General features: G+C 42.8%; 1 protein-coding gene across 1 annotated transcript in view; it reads left to right on the forward strand.

Annotated features, from left to right (window-relative positions):
- The window catches only part of LOC117965551 (EVI5-like protein), a 57,973-nt gene that overhangs the window by 10,191 nt on the left and 24,419 nt on the right, over positions 1-23,363 (forward strand). Inside the window, exons 4-14 of the mRNA XM_059007161.1 lie at positions 352-576; positions 1,354-1,428; positions 1,998-2,123; positions 4,398-4,541; positions 4,954-5,043; positions 5,805-5,902; positions 6,033-6,093; positions 7,581-7,634; positions 10,197-10,229; positions 11,365-11,533; positions 12,733-12,747. Of these exons, the coding sequence (XP_058863144.1) occupies positions 352-576; positions 1,354-1,428; positions 1,998-2,123; positions 4,398-4,541; positions 4,954-5,043; positions 5,805-5,902; positions 6,033-6,093; positions 7,581-7,634; positions 10,197-10,229; positions 11,365-11,533; positions 12,733-12,747 (1,090 nt within the window). The remainder of the gene's footprint in view (positions 1-351; positions 577-1,353; positions 1,429-1,997; positions 2,124-4,397; positions 4,542-4,953; positions 5,044-5,804; positions 5,903-6,032; positions 6,094-7,580; positions 7,635-10,196; positions 10,230-11,364; positions 11,534-12,732; positions 12,748-23,363) is intronic.

Consider the following 23,363-nt stretch of genomic DNA (forward strand, 5'->3'; position numbering starts at 1 on the left):
TATTATTATGCCGTCGGATGAAATGAAAACAGAACACACACAGATGTGTCACTCTTCTGAACAAGCGATTGTGCTTGCAATTCTGAGCTTCTACTGAGGGATTGTGTCTGTCCTGCGTACTGGAGTGTTCTCCTCAAGATCAAGATTTTCAAGTTTATAAAATTAAACGCAGCGATGAAACACTTCACACAACAAACTTTGCAATTTTTATGATGGCCTGGCAGGTTAAAAAAAAAAAAAATCAGTTTTGGTGGCTTCCTCATTCCCTGCTTGTCTGACTGTCTGTCTGTCTGTCTGTCTGTGACTCTGTGTGTCCCAATGTCCGTCTGAACCGGTGCACTCTCCCCACAGGAACTGATCCGGAAGGGCATCCCGCATCACTTCCGGGCCATCGTGTGGCAGCTGCTAGGCAACGCGGCGGACATGCCAGTGAAGAACCAGTACTCCGAGCTGCTGAAGATGTCGTCTCCGTGCGAGAAGCTGATCCGCAGGGACATCGCTCGCACCTACCCCGAGCACGACTTCTTCAAGGGGCAAGACTCCCTGGGGCAGGAGGTGCTCTTCAACGTCATGAAGGTAGAGGGGACCCTCCTTATAACCGGGCATCACAAATCAGCAGGCACGGTGGTGCTGGTAATCCAATTTCAAAAGTCAGCCAAATATCGGATTAGCATCCGCAATGTGTGGGCAGGCTTGCGGTTGATGTTGACTCAGAGAAGTGCAAAGGCCAGGGTGCTACGGTACACAGCGAACCAGTCTTTTACACTGATGACGTTCGGAAATACTTTAGACACAAAGTCTGTTCATTTCAAGACACTGAAAAGACTTGTAGTCAAAACATGTTGTCATTATGTGCTTGGTTATTGCAAATGCAGCTGCTTTCCGTCATACGATTAAAACTTGGACACCCCTCTAGATCCTAACCTGTTTGTTTCATTTCTTATTTACAGCTTTAATCAAGGTGTTTCAAGGGTGGTATATTTTAACATCTCTTGGCTGCTTCAGAGCTGGCAAAAAGCCTCCCGTTGCACAGCAGTTTCACCTGTTCCAGGTTTTACTACAAGCTTGATTAGCCACAGTGTGTAGGTAACAAGTTCAGCTTTGTGACTTATTAAACTCATAGTAAAATCAGGAGTGGATCAGACTGCTATGCAACAGGAGTCTTATTTCCATCCCAGCTGCTTCTTTGTAGAAAGTTTTTTTGTGTGTGTGTGTTTTTAAGAATGGGCGCGGATTTTAGTCCAGGAAAGCGGGCTGGTCTTTTAAAGAGAACAGATCTCTTAAGGTGTCCGATGCTAGACGTGGAATAGCTGTGATTTTCAATGTGGCTCCCTGTGTGTGTTTGTGTTACAGGCGTACTCGCTGGTGGATAGGGAGGTGGGGTACTGCCAGGGCAGCGCCTTCATCGTGGGGCTGCTCCTCATGCAGGTAAATAAACCCTGTCGGGGAAACTAAATCATTTTGCAAAGGATTAGCACATAACAGATAATGATCTGTTGCCTAATGAGAAAGGGAGAAAGCTCGGGTACGGAGGTGGTCTGTCTTCAGGTAAGCTTGTCTCACTCACACTCTCAAGTGCCTGTCTTGTATAACTTCCCGAACTGCATGTGTGTGAAGCTGAACTTCGTGAACTCTGCTTCCGCTATGATAAGGAAACAAATTCACTTCTTGGCGTGAGTTCTGATGTTCCAGACACAGAACATTATGCCAGGTCACAATGTACCCGAGTTTATCAATCCCACTCCCACGATTATTATTATTATTAATATTTATTTATTTATTTATTTCTTAGCAGACGCCCTTATCCAGGGCGATAACAATTGTTACAAGTTATCACAGTACAGAGTATCACATTATAGAATATCACATTACAGACCTGTCATAATACTGATAAGAGCAGATATGAAAGTACAATAAAAGCGATTCAAGTAAGAGCAAAATAAGGCATCCAGTAAGTTATAAGTAAGAGTGAATTCGACTTCCTTGACCTTGTGTAGATGCCAGAGGAGGAGGCGTTCTGCGTGTTCGTCCGCTTGATGCAGGAGTATCGTCTTCGAGAGCTCTTCAAACCCAGCATGGCCGAGCTGGGCCTGTGCATCTACCAGTTTGAGTACATGCTGCAGGTAGGGGGCGCTCTCACACTTGTCCCTTCCAGTCCATATACAGGTCCTCATTTTTATAAAGCAATCGATGCAGACATTTTTCAAAGCTGCACAGGTCCTGCTGTTGGGTTACATGTGCAGTACCAACTGTCTTCAATGAAGACTTCTCTTCAAAACTTTTGTAATTTTGTATAATAATTTGGTTTCTTTTAGTATTCTTAAATGTATCACTATAGTGTTTTGTAGTTGGCTGGGATGGATATAACGCTCCCATTGTATAGCAGTGTGATCCATTGCTGGTTTTACTAAGAGTTTAATAAGACACACCCAAGCTTGTAGTAAAACCTGGAATGGGTGAAACTGCTATGCAATAGGAGTCTTATTTCCATCCCTGGTTAGGGACACATGCCCCTTTGAAACCTGTTTTTATCTGCATCTCTGTGAGCTGAATATGAACATGCTTCCTTTAGCATAGCTTAATAATAACGATAAATACGAAATTGGTATTAATTTAGTTAACCCCCAAAATGGAATTACAGGAAGCTTATAACACAAGGACAGTAGGTGCATTGTATGACATTTGTTAAAAAAAAAAAAAAAAAGCCAGTGATAAATTTATCCACAAGGTGGAACCAAATACACACATTTCCATTGAACCACCATGCTTGTAAATCATGCAGAACCAGCAGGTGGGTCTTTATTTTTGGGTTACAATCTTCCCTCTGTCTGTTTCTCTGGCTCCTGGTCATCTCGCCTGTGCTGGTTCTAGAATTTCCAGCTGTAGGGTGTGGGAGGGGGAGGGGGAGGGGGAGATTTGAGTTTACCACACAAAAATGATTTGTTAATTATTGAGTCTTTGAGTAAAGCGATATAATCAAATTGCAAGATGTGCTTAGAGCAAATGCACAGTTCCTGAACAGGTTTTGAAGATGCTGCTCAATCTGCGAATAGCAATTAATTCAGTCAATTATATTTATGAGATACGTGTCATTGATTCATTATTTATGTATTTATTCTGAATGCAGGAAGTTAAACCATTGAAATAACGCTCATAATGTTCTCACCTTATTTAGAAAATACAGTTTTAGAGGAAAAAACACAATTAAAAATGGATTGTTTTATTCATATATAAGACTACGTCTGTCAGTCCACGTTTGTCAAATCACTGTGTTGTAAGCGAAAGAAAGAAACAGAAGTATGCTTTATTAAAACATTTTTTTTTAAACTCACAGATTTAGAAACATACAAAGCACTGCTTGCTGCTGTGGCATTTAGAATCACACTCAACGCCCTTAACACACACGGAAGCACTTCTTCATTTGACAAAACTTGTTGCACTTGCAAGAAATGAAGCCTTGCGTCTTCAAAATCTGTTCGGGAACTGTGCGTTTGCTCAAAGCACATTTCGCAATTTGATTGTATTGCTTTACTCAAAGACCGAAGAAGCTGTCTCTTCTTTTCTTTTCTGTTTTGTTCTTTGCTTGTTTGATATTTTTCATTTCGCAATTTGAGCAAAATCATTTTATACATTTTCATACAATGTGTAGGTTATTCAATCACTTGGCTTTCACTGTCGCACTTTAGTTTTGTATTTATTTTGATTGAGTTATATGAAGGGAAACATGACTGCCAAACAAAACCCTAAATAAATTCAATGACCAAGTATTTTTCAGTGTCTTCAAAAAGATGTTGAAATTGAAGACATTGATAAAGACTTCTAGTCGAAACGTTTGACAGGGATGGAAAAAAGATTCCCATTGCATAGCAGTTTCAACCCCATTCCAGGTTTTACTACGAGCTTGATTAGCCCCAGCGTATAGGTAACAAGCTCAAGTGTGTTTTATTAAACTCATAGTCACACCAGGTATGGATCAACTGCTGTGCAACGTGACTCTTATTTCCATCCCTGCATTTATCATTGAATTTATTGAGTTTCTTTCAGTAAATTCAGCCCTAGTCAAGTGTTTGACAGTTATGGATGAAACATGGCCCCCACACAAACCTTTAAGATGTGGCTTGAAACCCGATTCCAGGAGACTGGGAGACCTAGTTTAAGGTTGCTGTATCAAACCCCAAGCCTCCCCTGGTGTGCCATGCAGGGGCTTGAAACCTAGTCTCCTGAAACCAAGTTCCAATCCACAAAGTGACTTCGTGTTCCCTCAACTTTAGATGCCTGTGTTACAGAAGTACTGTATGGCAGCAGATGCACAGGCACTCTCTCACTCGCTCTCTCCCTGTCCCTCTCCTTGTCTCTCTCACTCGCTCTCTCCCTGTTCCTCTCCTTGTCTCTCTCAGGAGCAGTTGCCAGAGCTGAATGTTCATTTCCGCTCGCAGAGTTTCCACACCTCCATGTACGCCTCCTCCTGGTTCCTCACTCTCTTCCTTACTTTCTACCCATTGCCGGTAGCCACGAGGATATTCGACATCTTCATGTATGAGGTGAGAGTGAACTGCAGCAGGAGGGCGGGGCGGGGCGGGGCGGGGCGGGGCGGGGCGCGTGGGGGGGGGGGGGTCATTTAGGATTTTCATTGCAGTCCCTAATACATATTGCATGTCACCGACAGTGAACAGCATCAGTCATTTTTACATGCACATACAATAAAATTGGACAGAATCTGAATTTTGATTCCAAAATCAATGCATCGGTACGGTACGTCAATTCCTACCAAGTACAACAGGTAATGCACGTGTTTGTTAAATTCGCTCATAACACTTCTGAAGTTCAAGCTGGACACAGAAATGCATCAGGTGTGTGCAGCGGCCTTAAGGCTAACGAGGGAGCCTGGGATCTGCTGTGTTCAACATTGCAGATATCTTGGTGATTGTCGTTCTGTTGTGTTGTGAATGGCAGGGCCTGGAGATTATATTCCGGGTGGGAATGGCGATTCTCCAGTACAACCAGACTGATCTGATCCAGCTGGACATGGAGGGCATGTCTCAGGTAAGATCACTGCAACAGCAGCTCTGCGACAGTCACAGCACACGAGGATGGTGCAAACTGCAAAGGACTTCAGTGTTTCTTTATATAATGAACACATTTACTTACTGGGACCTCCTTGTGCAATGTGTGATGTTGTTGTAGTTTTGTTTAAATATAAGAAAGTTTACAAACGAGAGGAGGCCATTCGGCCCATCTTGCTCGTTTGGTTGTTAGTAGCTTATTGATCCCAGAATCTCATCAAGCAGCTTCTTGTAGGATCCCAGGGTGTCAGCTTCAACAACATGTCTCTCTCATATGAGAAATCACGTACCAGAAATCAGACGTTAAGGATTTTACAAATATTCCATCTGTTTGCAGAGGTCATCACTTGCGTAGAACATGCAACACAAAAGAACACTTTTTTCCGTTTAATAGTATTATCCAACTGCAATATTAAGATTGATAGCCAGTTCTTGCTTTGTACAGATGTCCTCCCATCCCTGGAACATACCACACTATTAACCTGTTCATATTTAATACTAGTTCCTGAGTGCAGCGTTCTGTTTTGTGATTTATTATAAGGTAATACACCATGTGGATATTTATAAGAGACGTAATTTCGCACTGTTTGAGCAGTCAGAACCTCTCATCCAAACTGGACAAGAGGACATCCCTTATAACAATAAAACACACCCGACACACGACGTGTTAACCTTGTAAGAAATGGTGGCTCACCTAGAGTGGGGTCAGTAAAACCCTGTGTCGATTTGTTTTGTTCCCAGCACTTCCAGAAGGTGATTCCTCATCAGTTTGAAAGCTGCCCGGACAAGCTCATACTGAGGGCTTATCAGATAAAGTACAACCCTAAGAAAATGAAAAGGTAGGGCTAATATCTCCACTGTGTGTGTGAGTTCCCTTGTGTGTTTGTCTGTGTCTGTATGTGCTGCGGTTGGTTATAATTCCACTAATAACACAACACTTGCACCCGTCCCCTGTCTCTGTCCCTGTAGGCTGGAGAAGGAATACACCACCATCAAGAACAAGGAGATGGAGGAGCAAATCGAGATTAAGGTGCGTGTCTGGAAACAGCCTCAAGAGGAAGCAGCTCTGGATTTCTTTTCCCTCTTTGTCATGCGCTTATGTCCCCTTTCTGAGTGCTTCAAACACTGTGTTACTTATTTTATTAAGCTGTGCTTCCAGATATATGCAACACAGACAGTCAGTGTTTTTATAGAGGTAAGAGCCATCTAGTGATCTGCCACTGGATTAAGTTTCCTTTTGTTTTGCTGGCATTACAGTTGCTGTGCACTAGATGGTGCTGGCGCTTACTAATATAAGGACACTGGCTGTTCTAGCCTACATTACATATATCTATGGCAGGCAACTTGAACTGAACTGCAGCTGCTGAACTCCTAGTTAAAGCAACACACATAAATAAATAAAAGCACAGTACTTGAGTAATTGCAATGAGAACCACTCTGAATGATTGCAAAGGTAAAGTGGGGATCCCCGTGTGGCTCACCTGGTAGAAGCGCAGCCACGTGGTGCGCAGGGCAAGTCACACAGCGCAGGTTCGCTTCCTGGCTGTGCGAAGTACACCAGTCTTCACTGGGGACTGGAGGTAGAGTCACATTGGCTCAGGCGCTCCCGTGTGTTAGGGAGGTAAAACAGGCAGGGACAGTTTCTCCTTATCGCTCTACAGCGTATTGACCAAGTGCTGACCAAGTGCTCAATGAGCTCGGAGCGGACACCTGCAGGGCTGGCCTTTGTCCTCTAGAGGCCGCTAGCTCGCTGACAACCGCTCTCGAGTTCCTGGGTGAAAAAGGAAGGTGGCTTGGTCATGGGATCGGAGGACGCCCACTGAACCTTCGGGTCTGCTGAGCCATGTGGGGAATTGCTGCAGTGAGGGGAAAAGCGATTGGGCATTCCAAATTGGGAGAAATTCGAGTCCAGGCTATTCCACTAACGACCGTGGACGGGAGTTCCCAGGGGGCGGCGCACAATTGGCCAAGCGCCACCCAGGTGGGGAGGGCTTAGGTCGGCCAGGGTGTCCTCGGCTCACCGCACACTAGCGACCCCTGTAAACTGGCCGGGCGCCTGTGGGCCTGCCTGTGAATTGACCAGAGCTGTGTGGTTCTCCGACGCTGTAGCTCTGAAGTGGCTGCAGAGTGAAAAGAAGCGGATGGCTGACGGTACACGTTTTCGGAGGACGCGTGTGTCAGTCTTCATCTCTCCTGAGTCACCGCGGGGGTGGCGGGGGTGGCAGCGGTGGGCTGGGTTGAAATAAAAAATAATTGGGGTTTCCAAATTGGGGAGAAAAATGAGAAAAAATAATTGCTGATTCCAAATTTATAAAAAGAAAAAAAGAAAAAATAGTGAAGTGATAGTAGAAAACCTTGCTGGTAATGTTTCTGGTTTTTTACCACAGGTGAAACGTTTGCATGTTCATATTCTTACTTGCATATATTTCCAGTGAAAGATATATTGATATTGATTGTCTGGGTCAATACGGCTGCCAAATAATACTAATAAGGAAGCATTCTCGTTTTAACCTCCAGAGACTACGGACTGAAAACCGTCTGTTGAAACAGAGGATTGAGACCCTGGAGAAAGTGAGTACCATAGTCTAATGCTATTGCCTACTATACAGAACATTGCACAGACTGCAGTCCATGATGAAAGCAAGACTCCCACTGCATAGCGATTGGAGCCATTCCAGGGTTTAATAAACCGGTAGAGAGGAAAAGCATAGCCTGGCCTCTCTAGATTCACAGTAAAACCTGGCATGGAATCGCATTGCCGTTTATCATAATGGGGCTTGTACGTATAACCAATAAAACCAAAGCTTTGACATCTCAGTAATTTGAAGTGCACCGCACCACTGAATCTGTTGACTAAACCCATGGCAGTGACTGGATACAAATGAAGGTATGTTCTGTATAACAACATTTGCGCTGTCATTTTATGACTTTGAATGCATTTATATTCGCCTGTAGTCGCGTTGCACATTCTGTGATGTGACAGGTAATGTGAGTGTGATCGTACTTCATGGGATTAGACATTGACGGCAAGCACAGGCGCCTGTATGATTTGTACAGATTTATTAAAACACTGCCATTGCTTCTGTTTTGATTTGTTGTGCTTATGAAATCACTTCCCTGTAACTGAAAATCTTGGAAAATTGTCAAACTAGGCAAATTGATGATTGTCTAATTTAATTGACGACTTTAATAGGCCACACATGCAATTGATTTATAATAGTAAGAGAAAAGGAACACACAGTCACAAATGGTCAAATGCGTGAGACTTTTTAGAAGTTGTTTAAGATGCCTAATTAAAGCACAAAGCGGTCTAACATTTTCACACGAGTGCCTGTTGTTTCTATATCGCTGATTACTGACCGTAAATGTAAATTCTCACACCCAGAGGTTTTCACGCAGGCAGGCATATAAAGGATATAAATGACACATCTGTAGGGGTTCAAATGCATGTGCACACGGCTGTAAGTGTGCGTTTTAGCTCTTCATATAAAAACACCTGCTAGCTGAAGCACACGTTTTTTTTGTAATTCACAAAAGTTTAATTTTTAGATATGACAGACGTGGACGGATTGCTTGCCAGTTACTTCAATATACAAGACTGCACCCTGATTTTGTTTTTAGTGCTGTTTGGGCTTCACTCTACAGCTATGGCCAAACATTTTTCACCTAGAATTTTAGTATTGAGACAAAAAAAAATATATATATATATATAATATATATATATATATATATATATATATATATATATATATATATATATATATATATATATATTATGAACATAATTTAAATCTTTCATTTAACATCATGTAATCAAAGAAACTACAAAATGATGTTGCAAAAGTCTACTAGAAGCCATAATAGCAGTACAGTATTTCATGTTAGATTTCGAAATGTCATATTTTTCAGTTTTTTGTTAAGTATATGGAAAACTACAAAAGAACATTATTCAGCAGGTTTCATTTGACTTTTATGAAGCAAAGTAGTTAGTTCCATAGGGTGATGCAAAATGTTCCATTCCACTTCAGGTTTAACAGGTAAAATTATATAATTAACTACTTCAGGGTCTGGATGGAGGTTTAATTGGTTCAATTAAACAATTTAGACCAGAGTTGGAACAAAGACCAGGAGTGGAAGGGCTGACTTTGGCCCCCCTTGCTCCAGGTTGTATCCTGGACTTGCCTGCCCATGCTCGCCCTACAGCACCGTATTGACAAAGTCATGGCAGCCGTTTCTATTTATTTGCCCCGCTCCTGTATGTTAAAGACTACTGCAATTAAATCATGCCTCAGTACCCTGACCACGATGAGGCTGTTTATTTGTACGTGTTTTGTTTCTCCTGCTGCTAGTCCTGTGTCTCTGCTCCCTGGTAGAGTAGTGACTAGGTTCTGCTGCGCAGTCTTATTGCATTTCCTGTGCTGCTGGGGTCTGTTTTGTGAATCTTCTCTTTTTGCCCCTCTTTCTTTCCCTTTTCTTCTTTCTCTAATTGTTTGGATCTCCCCTTCTCTTCTCCCTCTCTCTGCTCTCCCTTCTTCTTTGCTTTTAATCTGCCTCTTGAATTTCTCCCCCTCTCCCCTCCCCTTTTCTCCCATGTCTTCCCTCTTAATCTCCTCTCTCACTTCTCTCACATCCACCCCCTCGCTCTCATATCAATCTGCTCCCTCTCTCCCCCTCTCTCTACTTTGTTTCTCTCCTCTTTCCTTTTTCCCCTCTCTCACTCCTCTCCCATGTCTCTCCCCTCTCTCTTTCTCTTCCTGCCTCTTCTCTCCTCTCACTCACTCACTGCTTTCCCATTTCTCTCCCCACTCTCTCTCTCTCATTCTTCCTGCCTTCTCTCCCCTGTCTCTCTCTCTCACTCACTCCTCTCCCATTCCTCTCCCCTCTCTCTCTTCCTGCCTCCTCTGTCCTCTCTCACACTCACTCCTCTCCCATTTCTCTCCCTCCTCTCTCTCACTCACTCACTCCTCTCCCATTTCTCTCCCCTCTCTCTCTCTCTCTTCCTGCCTCTTCTCTCCTCTCCCCTCTCTCTCACTCACTCACTCCTCTCCCATTTCTCTCCCCTCTCTCTCTCTCACTCTTCCTGCCTCCTCTCCCCTCTCTCTCTCTTGGTATTCCTCCCTCCTTGTCTCGTAGGAGAGTGCTGCTTTGGCAGATAGGCTGATTCAGGTACTGTATTCAAAGCATGACCTCCATCACATTGCCAACTCACTCACTCACTCACTCACTCACTCACCTACGCACCCCCTCACTTTGGTCATGACTAATCCTGAATGGGCTGCATGAGAGAGGCTGGGTGCTGGTGTTCAGAATACCATTCAAACGGCTGCAGATTCAAAGACAGCCGCCCTTAAACTCCAGATTTATCACAATGGTGTTTCCCCGCTAGCAGCATGTTTTAACAGTGACGTCATTAAACACAGTGCAGATGGAAACAGCAGGTATGTGAGAAGAGGTCGGCGGGCAGAACGGATCTTTTGAGTTATATGACTCACATGTAAAATACTACTAGACATAGACATCAAAAAAGACTTGTCATTGTTAATTTATTATTATTATTATTATTATTATTATTATTATTATTATTATTATTATTATTATTATTATTATTATTTATTTCTTAGCAGACGCCCTTATCCAGGGCGACTTACAATTGTTACAAGATATCACATTATTTTTACATACAATTACCCATTTATACAGTTGGGTTTTTACTGGAGCAATCTAGGTAAAGTACCTTGCTCAAGGGTACAGCAGCAGTGTCCCCCACCTGGGATTGAACCCACGACCCTCCGGTCAAGAGTCTAGAGCCCTAACCACTACTCCACACTGCTGCCCCTGTTAGTAAAATACTGCCCAGTAGATCATTTTTTTATTTTATTTAAATGTTTTACTGCCCGAAAAAATGTTGGCATTTTGCATGCATGTTCCCATTGTGTTTAATGTCATGCATCTGCAGGTTCAATAAAAGTTCATTTTGGGACCTCTAGCGCCACCTTGTGCACTACAGTTGCATTGCATGCTGGTATTGTGATGCATGCAATTTTATTGTAAAGACAAACTTACAGAAGGTGCCTTTCTCTCTGGCTTTGTACCCTGCTGTTCCCTGGACCAGATAATAAATTAACCCCAGTTCCCCACCCCACATTTAGACCAAAACAATCCCCTTGCTACTCCTATAAGAATGAATATTCCCAGAGAGACACGCATGCAACACTGATCTCCTGGCGCTTCGTTCCTCGGCTGCTTTCTCCAGGACGGTATCTTTTATTCTGTTTTGTTTTTCCTCCCGTGGTGACGGCAGGGTCAGGTGACTCGCGCTCTGGAAGCGGAGGAGAATTACGTGATCAAGCGGGAGCTGGCCGTGGTGAGACAGCAGTGCACGGCCGCCAGCCAGAGCCTGGAGAAAGCGCAGGACACCATCCGGGAACTGCAGGAGCACAAGGTACGGAAAAACCAACCCACGGAGACGGGCTGGAGACACGCCAGCCTCAGATAGCAACGCTCATCTTTTATGTTTCAAAGTAATTGCAGCTGATGAAATTCATAGATCTGCCCAATGTTGCACTTCATACAGTAGTGTACCAGTGTATTGCATAGAACCCCTCAAGGTTTGTCATTTTTATACAGGGGTTTAATTTAGCGCGTAACTGTCCGGAACAGTGTTCCGCCTCTTCAGGATTCCGTTCCTAGTCTTCTGATTTGAAAGTAAAAACTACCAATCACAGAGCACCCACTAGTATACAGTTGTGCTACATGCAGAATGTATTGTAAAATGACTTGCCAAAGTACCCCCCCCCCACACCCACCCACACCCACCCACACCCACCCACACACACACACACACACTGCATTTATATCCTTTATATATCTACCTGCATGAAAACCTGTGGGTGTGAGAATTTCAGTTTCCGATCAGTAATCGGTACTATAGAAATAATAGGCATGCATGTGTGAAAAAGTGAGACCACTTTTGTGCTTTTAATTTGGTATCTTAAACAACTTCTAAAAAATCTCGTTTATTCTTACTATGGCCTTTATTCTTACTATTTTAGATTAATTGCATGTGTGGCCTATTAAAGTCGTCAACATTTAGACAGTCACTAATTTGCCTATTTTGATTTTCAGTTCCAGTGGTTTGATTTCCTATACACAACACATCAAAACTACAAAAGCAATAGGGTGCTGTCACAAAGACGGCCAGAGTGGGTTGCGTCAGACCAGAAAGGAATTCAAACACAGAGAGGGGTGGTTGTGATGAGCTGAGTGCAATGGCTGCACTCAGCGTTTATTAACAAATAAAAGGGTTGAAACAGCACAAAAACAGGACACGGCACTTGCGCCAAAATAAAAAAGACAAACAAAAACGGACCAAACAGACAAAACACGGTGAGCTTCTTTTAACGATTATTTTAACAATTACTTTTCTCCTTCTCTCTCTCTCCCGTTCTCCACTCACCGAACACCCAACCCCGAGTGACTAAAAATGTGCCTATTTATACTGTTGTGCTGGGATTCAATTACTAATTAATTATTCACTTGAATCCCAGCACGTGAATTAATTCTGTGCAACCCCGTGCTCACATATTACATTTAACCAGCACGTGAAGTGATTTGTGCCCTCCTCGTGCCTAAATACAAATCTACACTTTTAAACACACGTGAAACACAGACCCGTTTATATCCCGTGTACCAATCTATACACCAACATTAACACACGCAACATACAACACATAACACACAAAATACACACAGGGGCGGGCACTTTGCCACATATACCCCCCCCTGTGCAAAGCACACATGGCCTCAACGGCCACCTCCCCCCTTAAATACCCAGCAGTCCAGGCCAAAGTCTCGGGCTGGGAAGGGAGGCTTCAGTGGGCCCATGGCTGGAAATGCTGTCAGCTCCCCTGCCGGTAGTGGCACGGCTGACAGCATGCTGGTCCCGTCCTGCAGCGAAAAAGCTGTGGGGGCAGGTGGTCCCCCGACCTCCCCCTTCTTCGTAGCCGGCAGCTCCCTCCTGTGGGGCTCCGGCCACAAGAACTCCTGCAGCGAAACTGCTGCTGGGGAAAGTGGTCTCCAGACCTCGTCCCCCTTCTTCGTGGCCGGCAGCTCCCCTTTCTGGGGCTCCGGCCACCGTACTCCCTGTGGAGGTACGGGCAGCAGAGGCAGCTCCTGCTCCTCTGCTCCGGGCGGTGGCGGAAGCAGAGGCAGCTCCAGCTCCTCTGCTCCTGGTGGTGGTGGAGGCAGAGGCAGCTCCAGCTCCTCTGCTCCTGGCGGTGGTGGAGGCAGAGGCAGCTCCAGCTCCTCTGCTCCTGGCGGTGGTGGAGGCAGAGGCAGCTCCTGCTCCTCTGCTCCTAGTGGTGGTGGAGGCAGAGGCAGCTCCAGCTCCTCTGCTCCTGGTGGTGGTGGAGGCAGAGGCAGCTCCTGCTCCTCTGCTCCTAGTGGAGGAAGCGGTGGAGGTGGCGGAGGCAGAGGCAGCTCCTGCTCCTCTGCTCCTTCCGGTGGAGGTGGCGGAGACAGAGGCCGCTCCTGCTGCTCTGTTCCTGCCGGTGGAGGTGGCGGAGGCAGAGGCAGCTCCTCTGCTCCTGGCGGCGCTGGCTCCCTCCGCTGTGGCGGCTGGGCTGGTGCGCCCCGTGCTGCCTTCAGCAGCATGAATAGAGGTTGCTGGGGGACACCAGCCTCCTGCCCCTCTCCCCCCCCAAAATTTTCAGGGGGTTGAGCCTGTAACTCCTCCCCTTCCGGCTCTTGGGGCTGAACCAGCAGGCATTTTCCCTCTGCTGGTGGCTTGGGTCCCAGGGCTGTGGAAACCCCGACTTGCCTCCCTTTGGGCTGTGGACGCACCGACTCCTCCCTTTTGGGCTGTGGACGCACCGACTCCTCCCTTTTGGGCTGTGGACGCACCGACTCCTCCCTCTTGGGCTGTGGACGCACCGACTCCTCCCTCTTGGGCTGTGGACGCACCGACTCCTCCCTCTTGGGCGTAGGACGTTCGGGCTCCCCCCACTCAGGCGTAGGACGTTCGGGCTCCTCCCACTCAGGCGTAGGACGTTCGGGCTCCTCCCACTCAGGCGTAGGACGTTCGGGCGCCTCCCACTCAGGCGTAGGACGTTCGGGCTCCTCCCACTCAGGCTGTGGAGGCAAAACCAGCAGGCATTCACCCTCTGCTGGTGGAGATGGGGACAGCAGGCATTCACCCTCTGCTGGTGGGCCTGCTACCTGGGCTGCTGTTCCTTTTATCGTTGCCTCCAGGTAGCTGAGGAGAAACTCCACACCTTCCTCCAAGGTGTTTGGGGTGTGTTCCTCCTGATAGGCCTCCCATCTCTCACTGTCCATCATCCACAGGGCCCGGACGACTATGGGTAGAGCCTGGGCCTCCAGCCCAGCATTCTCCAGGAACCAGTCCCGCAGTTTGATGGCGTCTTCTGCCATAATATTATAATTTTTTTTTTTTTTTTTTTTTTTTTTTTTTTTAAACAAAACCCCTCCTGGTCTGACGCTTGGAGGCGCGGCTATCCCACGAAGACACCACGTGTCACAAAGACGGCCAGAGTGGGTTGCGTCAGACCAGAAAGGAATTCAAACACAGAGAGGGGTGGTTGTGATGAGCTGAGTGCTATGGCTGCACTCAGCGTTTATTAACAAATAAAAGGGTTGAAACAGCACAAAACCAGGACACGGCACTTGCGCCAAAATAAAAAAGACAAACAAAAACGGACCAAACAGACAAAACACGGTGAGCTTCTTTTAACGATTATTTTAACAATTACTTTTCTCCTTCTCTCTCTCTCCCGTTCTCCACTCACCGAACACCCAACCCCGAGTGACTAAAAATGTGCCTATTTATACTGTTGTGCTGGGATTCAATTACTAATTAATTATTCACTTGAATCCCAGCACGTGAATTAATTCTGTGCAACCCCGTGCTCACATATTACATTTAACCAGCACGTGAAGTGATTTGTGCCCTCCTCGTGCCTAAATACAAATCTACACTTTTAAACACACGTGAAACACAGACCCGTTTATATCCCGTGTACCAATCTATACACCAACATTAACACACGCAACATACAACACATAACACACAAAATACACACAGGGGCGGGCACTTTGCCACAGGTGCTCTAATAAATGTGCATGGTAAACTAACCCCAAGGTAAAAGCATAGCAAAGTGTAATCAAGCACAGTGAAAGCATAGGTAAGCATTGTAAAGCACAGGGGAGGGCAGGCTTTTTAATCACACAGCAAAGCAACCTGCCTGCGTTTCTCTTAAAAGTTAGACAGACCCTCCTGGGATATGACTACACCGCCAACATATTACACACAGAAACCTGAGCGCCTGGCTTCTCAGCTTCTCTCTCATCATCCAACACAGTCCAGATATTTATTAAATGAGTAACGTGAACCAGCGAACCCTTAGTTTCCCCGAGTAAAAGCATAGCAAAGTGTAATAAAGCATAGGGGAGCTTTGTAAAGCACTGAGAGGTATGGTAAAGGGTGTTCAAAAACATGGCAAACTGTGATAAATAAATAGCACGACCAAGGGATGGTGAAATTACAAAAATACTGTGGTAAACTATTATAAGGTTATTTTCACTGAAATCCCATTAAATTATTATGGGTGAATAAAAAACGGACTTTCTCCAAAGTGTCCTGCGAATGTTGCGTCTGTACAGTTAGAACATAAGAATATAAGAAAGTTTACAAACGAGAGGAGGCCATTCGGCCCATCTTGCTCGTTTGGTTCTTAGTAGCTTATTGATCCCAGAATCTCATCAAGCAGCTTCTTGAAGGATCCCAGGGTGTCAGCTTCAACAACATTACTGGGGAGTTGGTTCCAGACCCTCACAATTCTCTGTGTAAAAAAGTGCCTCCTATCTTCTGTTCTGAATGCCCCTTTATCTAATCTCCATTTGTGACCCCTGGTCCTTGTTTCTTTTTTCAGGTAAAAAAAGTCCCCTGGGTCGACATTGTCGATACCTTTTAGGATTTTGAATGCTTGAATCAGATCACTGCGTAGTTGTGTATATGGCAGGTTCTGTAGCGAGCACAGGCGCACTGCAGTGAGCTTGTGGGGGGGGGGGGGTTTGCTGTGTGAAGATCAGAGCTGTGCAGTCTGCTTGATGCACATCTGGCAGTGGAGCAGGTTCCGCACAGCTTGCCTCAGCTGCAGCTCACACCACGGGATCTTTTGTTTGTAGCCGTTGATTGTTTTGTTTTTTTTAACACGTTAGACGACCCTGCTTGGTACGCCAGCTGGCATGTGAAACACAACGGTGTGTGTCTCAGCGGCTCACGGGGAGAGCAGAACGAGAGTTTTAACAGGCAGTCAGGTGCATATTGGCTTGCGGTCGCCTGTGTCGTACGCAATGTGGGTCAGAAAAGCTTGCACTGTGTCATTAAACCAGTTCTTTTTAATGATCAACCTACAGTTTATCCCGCCGGCATAGACCACTGGGGCAGGGGGGGAATCATCCTGGATTGCATCAACTACCTATCTGTGTTTATCCCGGGGTTATCCCTAAAAATCCGTAGTTGAAACAGTCCAGTTGTGGCTTATCAGCATTGATTGGTTGGTTGATGAAACCCTTAGGGAAGTCAGTAAGTCGTTTTTTAAAAAGAGATTCAAAAGCTGTTGGTTTATTTAGTTGTACATTACATTACTATTAGTTCTGCACAAACCGATGATTCGATTCAACTCTCCGCAGGTGATGCTCATTGGTGCTGATTGGGCTAATTTACCATTCAGAGTGAAAGGAGGGAAGAAACAGCTGCTAGGGTTTGTGTGAGTCTATGAAAAGCAGCGATCACCACAATCAGCTGTTTCTTCACTCGTTGCCCTCGGAGTGGTAAACTAGCCCAGTCAGCACCAATGACCCTCGCCTGTGGAGAGCTCATCCGAATAATCAAGTAATCATTTCGTGCAGCACTAATTATACATAGTAGTGCATTGAGAAAACTGTCATTAAAAAAGCAAGGCGAGGCAGTTTTTTCATTTCTCAGCTTTAGTCCAGGAAAGCAGGTGATACTGGCAATATGAGTCTCCAAGTAGGGTACCAGAGTGATAAATAGATAAATTAAAGTTGAGTCGAGGCTCGCAAAAATAAAAGCCACGACAATCAATAACCGAGAAATCGATTAATTGTTCCCTCTCTAAAATCCTGTGTCGTACATTCACGTCTTGTGGCGGTGTCCTAGTTTCACTGTATGCAGGGCATTGTCATACAGTAGACCCTACAGTGCGTACAGAAACCTCGCTGTGCCAGGTGGCTAATCTAAGTGTTTCAGAACGATGGGTGGTTACATGAACGTTGGGTATGTGTGGTGTCGGGTCTCTGGATTTGCAAACAGCTGAGCTTTAAAAAAAGATAAGCAACAACAGCAGCAACATTCAAACTGTACACAGGCATCCTTATAGCATTGAGATTATAGGGAATAGTATATATGGGCTGCCATGTCTTTGTATCCATGGATAGATTAGTGTACGCTCTTCTAGAGAAACATTTTCCCACTGTAGTCTCTGAAATCTATTCATCTCCAATCAGGGCCACTTGATGTGCAGAATTTGTTCTGCTTTTTACTCCCACCTCCAAACAATGGGTCCTTTCTAGGGACTGGCAGGACATAAATGTGATGTCTGCAATCACGATCATGGAGTTACTGATTACAATCTGTACCATTCACGGATTTCATGGTTTCTATGAAGTGGACCCTTTGCCGTGTAATATGTAGCTCCCCATGAAAATTCCCATTTGAAATAATAAATACAGCAAACGTTTGCCTTATTGATGCACTACCTGTTACACAGCATTCAGGAACCTGGCAGCCGGTTCAGGAACCTGGCAGCCGTAAAGCATATTAAAAAAAAAAACATGGCAGACTAACCCTTATAAAAGTTTCCCATAGTAAAAGCATAGCAAAGTGTAATAAAGCACAGTGAATGCATGTTAAAGCATGGGCAGGCATTGTAAAGAATAGCGGGGCACACTAAAGCATATTAATAAACATGGCAAACCAGGGTAAACTATGGTAAATGCATAGTATAGCCATTGGAAAAACATGGGGGGATTGCAAAAATACCGTGGTAAAGTTTTATAAGGGTAAGTACACTACAGTACTTACTGGCAAACTGGCCTTATCCCGAGTCAACAAGACGAGGGATAGCCAGGATTCCTTATACTGCCCCCTACAGACGAGCGCCGGCAAGGGAAGCACGTTTTTTGTTGAGGATTTTTTTTGTTTGTTTTTTATGCTTCTCTTCATCAGATAGAGAGAATAAAAAAAGAACGCGGTGTGTTTGTTTGTCGGCAGCTGTGCATGAGAAAACAAACAGTCATCGCCCGTGCGCTCGGCGCAGCTTGCGTGTGGTTTTCACACCTCGCCATGACTTTGATTGGGTGGGGCTCGTGCAAGATTACAAATGTGTATCTGAAGCGATCACTGCTGTAGCGCTACTTAAAGAAAAAAGAAATTCAGAAGAAATAGAGAGGGAAGAGAGCGCGTCTGTCCTTTCAACACCAGCTGCTTGGTTTTTCAGATTGACAACAGCATTTTCTGTACGTATCCCTCCATGAATACAAAACACTCAACACTCAACAACCCTTACAAACGTTTACAGTGGTTGTTTTCCCTATGCTTTCCCCATGGATGTGCAATACATTTGCCATGGTTTTTAGCATGGTTTGTCATGTTTTTTAATATCATTAAGAGATACTATAAATAACCTAAATAAATTCAGGGATAAAGGTTTCGACTAGAAGACATTGAAAATGAGTTTTGTTGATTAGTTGTTTAGTTTAGTATTTCTATATGTACAGCTATGGCCAAACTTTTTTTGCCTCACCTTAAGATTGTATTCATGTTAGATTTTGAAAATTTCCATTTTTTGTCAGCTTTTTGTTAAGTATATGGAAAACCTACAAAGCGGTGGGTAATTCAATATGTTAACGTAATATTATTCAGCAGGTTTCATTCGACTTTATGAAGCAAAATTTGTTAATTCTATAGGGTGAGGCAAAATCTTTGGCCAGAGCTGTAAGTACTGTATGCATTTATTAACATCTCAGTGTTTTTATTGAGAGCAAAAATTAAGTTGAGGATTTGAAACCCCATAGGCTGTGTGTTTTACTGCTAGGGAATCTGACTATTTGGACCAGTTCACTAGCCTTGTTGTAACACCAGTGTGAAATTGGCACCATATTTTGTGAACAGAAACTAAACTGTCAATGCTGCAAACCTAGTAACGTTTCTCAAAGTGTGTGCTCCAGTGTGCAATTTGCAACCTGTTTGTGGAAGAGAGTAACTAGACTAGTGAAACACCTTTGTCTATTATTATCTAGTATATTATTATATGCATTTTGTATGCATTTATACAGCATACAAATTAAAACACCCCATTGCTTCTGTAGTTTTGATTTGTTGTGCATATGAAATCAAACCACTGGAACTGAAAATCTAGGGAAATTGTCAAAATAGGCAAATTAGCAATTGTCTAATTGAATTGATAACTTTAATAGGTCACACATGCAGTTTAAAATAGTAAGAGAAAAGGAACACACAGCCGCAAGTGTTTAAGATGCCTAATTAAAGCACAAAGGGGTGTAACATTTTCACACACAAGTGCCTATTATTTCTATATCGCTGATTACTGAGCGGAAATTGAAATTCACACACTCAGAGCTTTTCATGCAGGCAGATATATAAAGGATATAAATGACAAATCTTGAGGTGTTCGAATACATTTGCACCCTGCTGTATCTGTTATACATTTGAAACATATATATATATATATATATATATATATATATATATATATATATATATATATATTTTGGATTGATTTATAAATATAAATATAAATATTAAAGGAAACAACTAACTATTTAAGCAAAACAAAAAATAATTGTTATGTCCGGTGGCAATGAGTTTTCAAAGTAACGCTTCTAAAACAAAAAATCTATAAATTGTCGAGGCAGTTTGTAGACCAAAGGAGAGCAACACTATATGAATCCAGTCCCTTTATTGTGGCTGTTTTTTTTTTAAAATGTATTGTCACTTTTGCAATTTCCTCCCATGTGTGTTCATCAAAGCCTTTGTTATTTTATACATAGTCGTTGCCTTTTCAAGACAGCAGCCTTTTTTTATAATAGCAGCATTCTTTACACTGAAACCTCAATGGGTTCCATTTGAAAGTGATTGCAAAAGGTTTCAAAGCAGCAGCTAAATGATTAAAAATGTATTGAAGATCATCATCAATCTGTCTGTATATAAAACTGCTGTGCATTATATCGATAGTGTTAGATAGCAATTGTTCCTGTAGTCTGATCTCCTCTGTCGCTGCTACAACTTCATTGTTCTCGGTATTTTATTTTCTATTGTTTCTTTGAACTTTTGATCAGCTGGTTTGTGGCCACGGGCACATTTACGTATCTTTCTCAAAAGGTCAAGAGAGCATGATCATGTCTATCTGCTTAACATTTAAGTAAGTTCTTTTCATTGCAGAATGTAAAATAGGATGCCATTGAGAAGATACAGATTTATCAAATGGTACAAAAGCAGAGTTTGAGAGAGTTATATAGCAAGGGCTCTAGTTGCAATACAGATATGTCAGTACTGCAATAAGATTGTCTGCTGTCGTCAAGTATTTTGTTTACTGCCCTTTATTTTTTCATTATATTGTCAGACTCTGTAGTCGGTCAGGCCTTTACTAAGAATTATGTTGAGTTTCCCTTTGTAAAAGACCAGCAAAAGTAGTAATAAGGCACAAAGAAAGCTTTGTAAAGCCCAAAGAAGTATGATGAAGCATATTAAAAAAGAAGTTATGGTAAACTAACCCTTATAAAAGTTCCCCATAAGTAAAAGCATAGCAAAGTGTAAAAAAACATAGTTAAAGCATGGGTAAGCATTGTAAAGAAAAACGAGATATGGTAAAGCATATTCATAAACAAGGAAAGCCAGGGTAAACTAGGGTAAATGAGTAATATAACTGTGGGAAAAGCTTGGGGAAATACCATGGTAAACTTTTTTAAGGGTGTGTTGCTCCTGTTGCTGGTTTGAAATGCATCAGGCTTTCTTCATCTCACACTAAACCCTGTAGCTCTCTGTCGAAGTTGTGAATCAAAGTTGTCAATCTCACACCAAGAAGTATTTCCCCCGATGCTGGTGAGAAATGACGCCCTCAAATCTCACACAGAAAGGTTTTTAAAAAGCATTCTCCTGGACGCTTTCTCTTCTCTTTCAAACGCTTACTTTTTGCACCCACTTGATCAGAAGTGGAAACTCAGAGAGACTTCAAATGACCTTTCAGTCGTGGCTTTCATGTACAGTATTGTACAAAGTTATCAGTCAGTGGTAGGGTTACCAGATTTCAAGAGTGAAAAAACAGGACTTTTCTTCATTTAATTGAAACTGTAGCAACTCTGAAGCAGTTAAAATAAATAATAACACAATCATAATAAAAAAAAGTTTAACGTGTGTGTGTGTGTGTGTGTGTGTGTGTGTGTGTGTGTGTGTGTGTGTGTGTGTGTATATGGGCAGCAGTGTGGCGTAGTGGTTAGGGCTCTGGACTGGAGGGTCGTGGGTTCAGTCCCAGGTGGGGGACACTGCTGCTGTACCCTTGAGCAAGGTACTTTACCTAGATTGCTCCGGTAAAAACCCAACTGTATAAATGGGTAATTCTATGTAAAAATAATTTGTAAAAAATAATCATTGTATGTGATATCTTGTAACAATTGTAAGTCGCCCTGGATAAGGGCATCTGCTAGGAAATAAATTATATATATGTGTGTGTGTATATATATATATATATATATATATATATATATATATATATATATATATATATATATATATATATATATATATATTAAAATTTATATATATATATCATTTTTTCTTGTCAGTTATAAAATCGTCTGTGTTAATAAAAATGCAATTGTGACTAACTAGGTAAACTTCCAAGGTAAAATACAAAATAAACTAGCCATGGTCCAGGAAGTTAAATATAAGTTAAGAATATTAATTATTAAACCCATAATCAGAATTATTAAACAAGTAATCCATAAATGTATTTATTTTGTTTTATGTATAATAAATTACAGTGCTGTCAAGTTGCTGAGCACACTGCTACAGTTTTGTACTTTTATAAAAAACGTGAGTAGAAAATTAGCAAAACCGTGACGATTGAACAGTTTTACTGTTTTTGCCGGGGACGATCCCACTTTTCCCTGGACGTCTGGTAACCCTTGTCAATGGCGTGTTTATCCATTGTAAAAAGGTATGTTATTAGCACCCTCTATTTATTTGAATGTGCTTATGGTAACACATATATAATATATATCAAATTAAAGTCCAACACTTTTGACTTTTCACTTCAAAAGGACTTCCAAAGGGCTGGTTTCACAGACCCTGATTAGCACTAATACCAGTTGTGGACTCCTTTACCCAATATTAAAGAATAGTGCTAACCGGGGCCTGTGAAACTGACCAGAAGAGTCTGTCAAGAGTTTACTTATAACCTGGCATTAAAAACATATAACTGTGTAACTTGGAATACAGTACACCTCTGGACAAAACTTTTGCACCACCCTGTAGAAATAACTAATTTTGCTTCATAAAGTCGAATGAAACCTGCTGAATAATGTTATATTAACATACTGAATTACATACAGCTTTGTAGTTTTCCATATAATTGAAAAATGTGACATTTCGAAATCTAACATGAAACACTGTACTACCATTATGGCTACCAGTAGACTTTTGCGATATCATTTTGCAGTTTATTTGATTACACAATGTTAAATAAAGAGATCTAAATTATGTTTCTATAGTTTTATTTTATAAATGATGTCTCAATACTAAAATTCTAGGGGATAAAAACATGTTGGCCACAGCTGTAACATGTACAACACATTTTATGAATTACAAAACTTAAAGCTGTAAAAAACACATATCTGTATGGTACTGTATATATTGTACTAATGCTTTTGTAATAGCCTGAAGATCTCAATACTTAACACAGCAACTTACTGACATTGTACACCCTCTTATTAATGTTTGTATTTCCAAAAGCGATATCAAAGTGCAGATTAAAGTGGTTGATATTAAACTGAGTGTTCTAATAACCAAAGCGATGTTATTATCAGGAGTTTGTCCCTATTGGCTCCTGTTATTCTCCAGCCAGGACGTTTCAATGTGTTCTTAATGAGGAGAGGGTGGCAGATAGCGTGTTTGACTGTATTGCCATTGAGAGTGACAGAATCGCCAATGAATTTAGCGCTGTTTCAGGTAGAACCTGGAAC

Source organism: Acipenser ruthenus, chromosome 34 (genome assembly GCF_902713425.1).
Source record: "Acipenser ruthenus chromosome 34, fAciRut3.2 maternal haplotype, whole genome shotgun sequence".
In the NCBI taxonomy this organism is placed as follows: Eukaryota; Metazoa; Chordata; class Actinopteri; order Acipenseriformes; family Acipenseridae; genus Acipenser; species Acipenser ruthenus.